At 31.0% G+C, this 10,409-nt stretch overlaps 1 protein-coding gene across 1 annotated transcript; it reads right to left on the bottom strand.

Moving 5' to 3' along the window:
* Positions 1–406: 406 nt before the first annotated feature.
* LOC107873855 lies at positions 407–4,432 on the bottom strand. The gene is made up of 11 exons (XM_016720792.2): positions 4,355–4,432; positions 4,183–4,242; positions 4,032–4,112; positions 3,791–3,913; positions 2,988–3,110; positions 2,753–2,884; positions 2,475–2,669; positions 1,853–2,385; positions 1,697–1,777; positions 820–1,368; positions 407–728 (listed from the first exon to the last, which is right to left on the bottom strand). Exons 1-8 carry the CDS (start codon positions 4,430–4,432, stop codon positions 1,996–1,998), a joined length of 1,182 nt encoding a protein of 393 aa, XP_016576278.1. The 3' UTR covers positions 407–728; positions 820–1,368; positions 1,697–1,777; positions 1,853–1,995.
* Between the last annotated feature and the right edge of the window lie 5,977 nt (positions 4,433–10,409).

Genomic DNA, 10,409 nt, shown 5'->3' with positions numbered 1-10,409 from the left:
TTTTAATTTAAATCCTAATTTATAACTATTGTTAATGAAAATATAGTAAAAATGCATATTAGTTATGTTGCAGTTGTATTTTTTAAATGTTTGATTCTAACATTTCATATGTATTTTTTTATTGAAAAACAATTGATTTATACTACATATGTATTTTTAAGCATAATATGAAAACTAAATATGTATTTTTTAACTAAATATCTTTAAAGAAAAACAACAACATACTAAAATACATATTAGGAATGGTCCATATGTATTTTGCAATATTTGATTTTAACACTGCATATGTCTTTTTAGTCGAAATAAAATTGGTTTATGCGATATATGAATTTTTAAAGATAATATAAAAACTATCCAAGTATTTTTTAACAAAATCTCACAATAAAAGGTAGAACTTTATGAAATATGAACAAATTCAAAACATAAAAATTAGTCTGTACAATCAAAACCTACATCCATAAATTAGTTTCTAAAGTACAAAAAGTCTAAAATCAATCAACCATCATACATCAACAACTTCAGTGACACTAGTTATTCTACTTTACCTTGCAGGCCTCACGGGTGCTTCGACATCACTAATGACATTTGCTTCTTGTTTTTGGATCCCATAATCCCACAAAAGTGTAGCATATCTTGTACGGAGTGCATTGGGATCGAACTCAGTCGCAATAACTTTGTGACCATAAGAAAGACACTCTGCATACATAACCATAAAAACACCACAATCCCTACAAAAAAAAAAAAAAACAAATTTGATTAAATAGTGAAATATATTTTGTACAAAGATACAATTTTGGTATATGTAATTTCAAAACTTACAAGCTTCCACTCGGTTGTTGAGGCAAGTCATCTTCAAATAAAACATCAAACATATCTAAGGATTCTTTGTCTTTGTATCTTGGATGGTTTTGAAGATCAATTCTTTTCTTAACATAGAAATCACAAGCTTGAGACAAATGAAATAATCTTTGCTATTTTCTCGGTCTCAGCAAGAACAACCGCATAATGACCACTGGATTCATATGAATCATATAAGAATATATACTTCTCTGAAAATGATAAAATCGCGAGAACCCTGTGATGTTTTTCCTTTATATTGACAGGAATAAAAATGTCTTCCACTGTATGCCATGGCACTGCAGCATGCATACGGAACCCATTGATGTATTCAATAAGATGGTGCTCCTGTACTCCATCTTTAAGATTTTGATGATCCATAGAATATACATCATTCAAAGATCTAATTACGTTCATAAAGTTGCAGTCAACTGTACTGTATTTGCACAATTTTTTTGGCTTATTTTTGTACGAAATGTGCGGCCCATACTTCGACTTCTTCCTCAAGTAGTATAATCAGACATTAATATGCTGCATTAGTAAATATGACAAACTTTAGAGCATTCAAAAAAATTATATTCTAAATATTACAGTGTATGCAAGTAAAAAATACATATGCATTTTTTTATATTAATGTAGATGACTTGTGTATTAAAAATTGCATTCTTAAACTTTAGTTATATGCAGACAATGTTATCTAATAATATATGCAATAATATTTGATGTATTATACTATATCATACTTTGAATTCTTAAAAATACATACATGTTAAACCATATGTATTTCAATGTAACCTAATACGTTTTTTTAATTATTGTTACAGACGAAATGAAAATTTTTTTAAAATAATATACTAACCGAGTCTGTCCATGTCGGATCTGTAAATTCCATCGTATAGAATCAGTTTTTGTCTTCAACAGTCTCAACACCATAATGCATCTTATAAGGAATTGGTAAAACATTAAAACATGTATTGATACAAAAAAATAATTTGTCGCAATTCAAAAGAACTACCTCTTAGCAATAGCTTTTAATAAGTCGGCAAAAATCCAGTCCTTGAAGTTCTTGACAATCTTTGTATCTATCATCCCCTCAATTGGGTGATATAAAAATGAATGTTTCTGGGGGGAATATGCATATTAGCCCTGCTGAGCTCCCTATGTAATTATAGAATATAAAAACTTAATAAATACAAACGTATTTGCAAGACATATTACATAAAAAATAATATATATCTTATTGTACTTACTAGCAGCTAAACCAAATTTTTTAGTGTATGAAAATTCCTTGAATTTTGATGGTCGACTAATCCTTAACTTTGGTCTGGAAGTTTTTACTTCACGATTAGCGGATAGATGAATGATGATGCTTTTTTGATTGTACACATTCAAGCTAGATAGAAACTCATCCGGAATTGTGTTTTGTGAATCAGGCCACAATTGTTCATCCCTCTGTTCATCATTGGTTACTTCTTGTGTATTACGAAGTGTGCTAACTTGCTCCTCGGTAGCAAGTTCTACCTCTGAATCAGTGATTCCTCTGTTCATCTAACAAAAAGATTGAAAAAAGAATATTACATTTTTTCTACCAAATTGAACCTAAATAAACTCAAAATATATAATAGTAAGATACATACTTGATCATGATCTTCAATAACAATCTCAGAAGTTTTTGCATTCAAAATCTCATGATGAGATTCTTCTTGACGGTTTGTCGATAGATGTATGATGATGCTCTGTATTTGATACGCATTTAGGCTAGGTAACATCTCATCAGAAATTGTGAATTGCGAATCAAACAAAATTGTTTCATCAATTTTCTCATCGCTGGTCTGCAAAAAAATAAAAGAAAAATTTTAATTTTCCTCTGAATTATTATATGACATGAAGAAAAAGTTAACATCACTATACATACTTGACAATCATGTTGAACAACCTTCTCCAAATGTAAGTAATTCAAATTTATACTTCGGAGAAGCTCATCAGGGATTAATTGTTGAGAATCAATTTCAACATTCATTTTTTTAGAATGCAAATCAGTGCACCCCTTGAAAACAAGTGTAAAAATCAAAACAACAAACAAACATGTACTTGTATCTGTTTATATATGTGAATTCAAATGAATATATATATGAAACTTAATTATTTACCTTTTTACCAAGCAAATTTGCCTTCAATTTTTGATCAACCTCCGAACTTAATCGTTGTGGTGATCTTTCGGTACCAAAATAATTCATATTCTGGAGGTCAGGATCTTTATCTGCATGTTGTTGCTACAAATACATATACAAATTAAAATAACCTATTAAAACTTGAGTCAAATTTAGTTTTTTTTTTTTTTAAAGAAACTGAATATACATATTTATATATAACATCAAACTCAAAAATACATATTATAGAACATAACAAAATAATCACTCAGTGTTAAAATACATATGCAGTGTTAAGAAATAGATATGAATAAACTAAAAATACATATGCAGTGTTAAGAAATACATATGAATAAAACTAAAAATACATATGCAGTATTAAGAAACATATATGAATAAAACTAAAAATACATATGCAGTATTAAAAAATACATATGAATAAAACTAAAAATACATATGTAGTGTTAAAAAATACATATGAATAAAATTAAAAACACACTGTGTCGCATGTTATAATGTTTTTAATGAATCAAATAATATTTACTGTTATGTGAGCATCCTCAAAAATATATGAATACACTACATGTGATGTAAAAAATAATTGTATTTATTGAACAATGCATATATATTTAAGAAAAAAATACATAAAGTATCAACAGCACATAAACAAATAATACTTGCATATCATACTAAGTCAATCTTCAATTCTATTCCAAATTTGACAGTTCTATTAACCTCAATTATATTTTGAATATAAAATTTAAAAGTACAAGTAAATATGTATTTGGAACTTTAATATTTACCTTTGTACCGTCAAAAATATTATCTGAAGATTGAACAACATCAGGATTGAAATGTTGTCCAGATTGCTCTAATCCTCCCTCATCAACATTTGGTTTATCAGCTTTTATATCTACAACCTGCTCCTGAAAAATTTGTGTCCAATAACATAAAGTTATTTTATAAAATATGTTGTATTTGTGTAAGGCAGTCCAATAAGTATATATATTCAAATCAACTAAGATTTTCAAAGAAAAAATTTACCTTGCTTTGAGCGAATGCTTTCTTCAACTTTTTGAATTTTTTTCTCCTTAGTCCACGAATTCTTTTAAACTCGCGATGAACCTGTTTTGATTAAAAATCTATATACAAATTTTTTTCAATGTAAAACAAAATATTTGCCAAAAAAAATTACCTCATCACGGAATGTATCAAAATCTTTCTTAGAAATAAAGGCTTGTTTCTCAACATGACTCTAAGGTTTTGACACGGCTATTTCCTCTACATGAATATCTGACTTTGAGTGTACCTGGAAAAAAAATAACCCGAGTTGTTTGTTTTCCTTTCTTCATTTTTGAAGAAAATGCCTGTCGTGTTGGAATTGGCCTGAAAACTTGTGTCTTCATTCCATCAGCCTTTGCAACACGAGGAGCTGGTGTCCTCATTTGGGTATGCTCGCCAAAAACTATCTACTTGTTTTTTCCTTAAAGGTTTCTTCGCTACTGATGTTGAGGAATCAACCTTCTGTTTCTTCTTTGAATGTTCGTTGATCTTTCTTGGTGGTGGATCCTGAAAGTCTCATCAGAATCAACAGAACGTTCATGTTGTATTGCATCCTTCTGTGGAATTTGCAATTTTGACAGCTCCTTTTTCGTTGGCTCTATATTCTTAAAGACAACCTAGAATAATAGGTAAATAACATATGTTAAAGAATCAGTTAAACAATTGTAAATGAAAATGTATATATGTATATTGTAAAATACATATTAATACATATGTATTTAGTAACAACAAACCTTGCCATTGTCATTGAACATAGCATTCATCAAAAACTCAAAGCGTGGACGAGGTGCAATCATCTTTCAATTTAATAATCGGGAAATCCGATTATCAACCTTCGATGCAATCTTTGGTGGGACATTTGAACAACACTAGTAAAGCCACACTTGAATAGCCAGTGGCATTCCCTGAATCAAATAAAATTGACCACCAACTTTCAACCGGTTGTTCAAACTTCTGGTCAGATCTTCAAAAGATAAAGAACCCCATGGAAAATCCTTATATCTCCCACTATCGACCAAATTGAAATGAAGATGGGGTACTACCACAGTTTCAACATTAGATAAGACAAATGAATGCAGGAAGTACAGGATTGCAAATTTCTCAGCATCCGCATCATTGTTCTCCCCCCATACTCTCTCCGTGAATGCTAGAAATAGTTGTCTTTTCTGTATAATTTCTACCCCATTGAAATACTTCTCAACCATCCTATTTGGTACACCCTCGTCAAAAATAAAGTCATACCTATTTGACACACAATTCAATCCAGTTATGTTAGCAAATTCCCTGGGAATAAAATTAAGAAAGGTCTCATTAGCACAAATCAGAATCCCAGAAGAAGAACTACCTTTCACCTCAAGCGTCATAACGCATCTGCAAAACTGTGCTTGCACTACACATTGTTGCTTCTTCATAAAATAACCAAAAATATTTTTATCGCAAAAGTTTTTAAACTGTTCCTTGTTTAAAATTGTGCGTATGCTTCCATAAATATCTTTGTCACTGTAAGAACAAATGAGTGGTGCAAATCTTGAAAGTTTTCTGATAATGAATATTTCATCCCGCATCACCTATACAAAGAATCATATAACATGCAGCCAAAAAATCAAGCAGCCAATAAAAATTAAAAACATATAACAGGCATATGTATTTTTATCATATCAAAACTGCAACCAACACTGAAAAATATATATCAAATATACTAAAAATACATATATTCAATAGATTGTTCTGGTATTTAAGCTAAAATTAACATGCATATGTATTTTTATCATATCAAAACTGCAACCAACACTGAAAAATACATATCATATGTACTAAAAATACATATATCCAACAGACTGATGTAGTATTTCAAGTAAAATTAACATGCATATGTATTTCTTACCATATCAAAACTGCAACCAACACTGAAAAATACAAATCATTTATGCTAAAAAATACATATAGCAAATATATTCTTCATGAGTAGTTAATACAACAATATATTTTCCCAATTATACTATCATCTTCACAAATCAACATTCAATCACCAAATATCATCATAACACCAAAATACATATTAACTACATCAAAAAAAATACATATAACTTACAACTTTAACAACATCTTTACTTGGGGCAAAATATATATTACTCAAAAAATACATTTAGAACCAAAAAATACCTCTTCCTCGCTAACATCTTCAGAATCATCATCAAAAGAGATTTGAACATCCTCATCAACCTTAGTCAAACCTTCAATTTCTTTCGCTTTTCTTTTATTCTCGATTTTTTTAATTTTTTTTCCTTCTGAGAAGGCGATGTCTTCAACGGTTTTTTTTTCAAAAAAATTTTCATCTTCAGCGGATCGTTGCGGAACTTCGACCTAATCTCCTCCGATTTCTTAGATTTCTTCGACTGTAAAGAATTTGAAACAACTTTAACTACATCTTCTTGAGTTAACCCTAGACTAAAAGATGGTCCACAATCATAGACTAAATTTAAATTACTTATACCACTATTTGTTCATAATTTTGGTGTTTGTTCAGCCATTAAAATCAAAAACCTTAAATTCTGATTTTGAGATATATTAGAGTTTGCTAATTCTGAAATTTACCCAAAAAAAAAATGCTAACATGTAATAGCTAAATTAAGAGTTACCTGAAATAGATGAAGATAATCTTTACTGATGATGCTAAAATCGTGCAAAGTGAAAAAAAATGGGAGCGAAAAGATATACTTTAGGGCGAAAAAAATGGCAAAAAATCTTTCAAAAGAATGAAAGAGAAAGCTAATGGTGTGAAAAGAGAAAAAACTTACAGTTACTTCTCCAAGTGGATAAAAAGTAGGGACCACATAAAATAATGTTATGGATGTTACAAAATGTAATTTAATAAAATTGTTGTTATTTTTTTTAATTTCATGCTAAAGTTTGATACTTTATGTATTTTACCCATTACTAAATAGGAAAGTAAATTACTTCTAACATTTTGACTCTAGAACTTTCACCTTCTCATCTTCTTTCTTAAATTTCCATCTAGTTTTCTCCGTTGATTTTGTTAATTTTTTTACAATTCAAAATTTAATATTAGTTATTATGCTTTCTAAGTTAGCTTCTTGATGAGAAATAGAGGATGTTAATTTTTTCATATATTTAAGCATGTGAATTGTTGTCTGAGCATTTGAATTGGACCTTCATTCAGGTTTGTAGAATAATCAAATAACTGAAAGGTATAGAAAACAACCTACTAAGACAAGTAAATTTCTCCATAGATTCATTACCCTATATGTATAAAATATAGAAAGTTAAACTTCAAAAAGAATTACTTAGTTCATCAAAAAATTTATCCAATATTTTACAGGTGAGGGCAAGAAAGACAGAGGAGCAACTGAGGAAAGCAATAATCTTCCTATGAGCATCAGACTTAGATCAACTAATCTTATGATGAACCTAAGACCGTCAGTTGGAATAGAGGTGATGACATCCATTTCAATCTTAATTAGATCAATTTACTTGTATGAGTATGTGAATTGTTGGAAAGATATTGAGGTTTATATCTGTGTATTTCAATCATCTTGATTTAGCAAGCTCGTAGAAATTTTCTCTGAGAAAATATGTCTTTATTGTATTTGATACATCAGGTAATTTGTTTGATCTGCTTTGCATATCGAAGTTGTAAATATTTCTTTTGGTTTGGCTGATTCTGTCTTAAATGGGTGTCTTATTAGAAATAAGACATCCATTTTCAATTAGAAAGATAATTACAAAAAATATTTCTTTTGATTTGGTTGATTCTGTTATAAATGGGTGTCTTATAATGCAGAATTATTATTAAATGGACGAAAAATTCTTGATTATAGAGTATTTTTTATTCTTGCTTATGTGAAATGCCGGATTTGATTTTAAATTAAATGTTTGGTTTTACATTTATAGTTGAAGAAGTAATTTTATTTTAGAACAAAAAAATTCAAAATTTGGACGTGAATTTGTTTAATTGGTAGCTTTGGAAAACTCGTGATTGTTTTGCAGATGTGAATTGCAAGCTAGAGAGAAATGATAATGGTTCCTACATAGTTAGGATATCTGTCACTTCCATCATTGTTGTGGCAGAGTTGAGAAGGCCATTGGCGCTGCTTATGAGAGGCAAGATTGTGCAACACATGGATATCACTCCTACGGTTGTTAAACTTATGTTCTATCGAGAACGAATTAACACTATGAGGACAGTTCATAGGGAGACAGGATCCTATATTCATCTTGACAAGCATAGCTTGCATGTTAGAATTTTTGGTTCTTCAGACAATGTTGATAGGGCTGAACAGAGATTTATTAACTCCCTTTTGGCACTATATGAAAGTAAACAACTTGAGGTGCATCTTCGTGGAGGACTTTTGCCTCCTGACCAGATGAAAAGAAATGTTATAACATTTGGACCAAATCTTAGTGTGCTTAAAGAAAAGGTGCCTAAGACAAAGTTTTCTCTGAACACAAAGCACCATTGCATATGTATCAATGGTACTAAAGATATGAAGCAAAGCGTTAAGGACATAATCTATTAAATTGCGCAGAGCAGTTTTCCAACTCAAACGACGGGAGATAAGGCTCACTGTGTTGTTTGCTTGTGTGAACTGGAGGATCCTTATAGACTTAAAGCTTGTACCCATGCATTCTGTCGCTCATGCTTGCTAGAGCAGTGCGAGTCTGCAATCAAAAGCCAAAAAGGTTTCCTCATGTGTTGTTTGCGTTCTGGTTTTGGGGAACCTTTTTTGCTTGTTGATTTGAAGTCTCTATTATCAACTGCGAAGTTAGAAGAACTTTTCAGGGCTTCCTTGAGATCTTTTGTGACAACCAATGCAGGTACTTACCAATTTTTCCCCTCACCAGACTGCCCTTCAACTTATCGCATTGCAGTTTCTGATATGGAGTTTGGTGCATCATTTGTCTGTGATGCATGCTATGGAAGCATGAACGACAGAATACATATGATAAACTAAAAGGCAGTCTGGTGAGGGTAAAAAGCGGTGAGTACCTGCATTGGCTGTCATAAAGCTCCCAGGGAAGCCCTAATAAGTTCATCCAACTTCTCAGTTGACAATAGAGACTTCAAATCAGCAAACAAAAAGGGTTCCCCACAACCAGAATGCAAACAACACATGGGGAAACCATCTCATATTTTGATCGCAGGCTCACATTGCTCTAGCAAGCATGAACGACAGAATGCATGGGTATAAGCTTCGAGTCTATAAGGATCCTCCAGTTCACACAAGCAAACAACACAGTGAGCCTTATCTCCTGTCGTTTGAGTTGGAAACTGCGCTGCACAATTTAAGAGATTATATCCTCAACGCTTTACTTTATGACTTTACTACCATTGATACAGATGCAACGGCACTTTGTGTTCAGAGAAAACTCTGCCCCAGGCACCTTTTCTTTAAGTACACTAAGATTTGGTCTAAATGTTATAACGACTCTTTAATCAGGTCAGGAGGCAAAAGTCCTCCACGAAGATGCACCTCAAGTTGTTTACTTTCATGTAGTGCCAGAAAGGAGTCAATAAATCTTTGTGCAGCCCTATTAACATTGTCTGAAGATCCAAAAATTTTAACATGCAAGTTATGCTTGTCAAGATGAATATAGGATCCCGTCTCCCCATGAACTGTCCTCCTAATGTTAATTCGTTCTCGAGAGAACAGAAGTTTAACAACCGTCGAAGTGATATCCACGTGTTGCACAATCTTGCCTCTCATAAGCAACTCCAATGGCCTTCTCAACTCTTCCACAACAATGGTGGAAGTGGCAGATATCCTAACTATATAGGAACCATTATCATTTCTCTCTAGCTTGCAATTCACATCTGCAAAATAATCACGAGTTTCCCTGAGCTACCAATTAAACAAATTCACTTCTAAATTCTGAATTTTTTTGTTCTGAAATAAAATCACCTCATAAACTATAAATCCAAAACAGAAAATTTAATTTAAAACCAAATTCGGTACTTCACATAAATAAGTTCATGAATGAGAAGAGTACTAATAATAAGTCATTAATTGTTATTATAATAAAAGTCATTAATAAAAATAGAATATAAAACAAAAAAATAGAAAAAAATTATAAAAAAAAAAAAAAAAAAGATAAATATGAATGGAGGTCATAGAGAGGTGCCTCATCATCTTGTCTATGACCTTCCTTTATATAATATATAGATTGATATACACTTAAATAGGCAAAATTTTAATTATATTCTTAAATATTAGAGCTATTTCTTAAACATGTGTAATGAGATATAAAGGGGAGAAATAGGAAGTTTTTTCTAATATTTGGGTGAAGGGTCTTCCTTTTAAGATTATTTTCTTTTTCTGGTGGGCTTGGAAAGGGAGAATT

Source organism: Capsicum annuum, chromosome 6 (assembly GCF_002878395.1).
Source record: "Capsicum annuum cultivar UCD-10X-F1 chromosome 6, UCD10Xv1.1, whole genome shotgun sequence".
NCBI classification, from domain to species: Eukaryota; Viridiplantae; Streptophyta; class Magnoliopsida; order Solanales; family Solanaceae; genus Capsicum; species Capsicum annuum.
The sequence above is the reverse complement of the archived record's forward strand: the minus strand, read 5'-3'. Positions and strand labels throughout refer to the sequence as shown.

What these genes read in the sequence shown, in the direction of transcription:
- LOC107873855 (XM_016720792.2), bottom strand. Translation starts at nt 4,432, where the DNA reads ATGAGGACACCAGCTCCTCGTGTTGCAAAGGCTGATGGAATGAAGACA. An exon ending in TTGTTCAACATGATTGTCAA is followed by an intron (nt 2,670 to 2,752) that starts GTATGTATAGTG and finishes ATTTTTTTGCAG; the next exon opens with ACCAGCGATGAGAAAATTGA. An exon ending in TTATTGAAGATCATGATCAA is followed by an intron (nt 2,386 to 2,474) that starts GTATGTATCTTA and finishes TCTTTTTGTTAG; the next exon opens with ATGAACAGAGGAATCACTGA.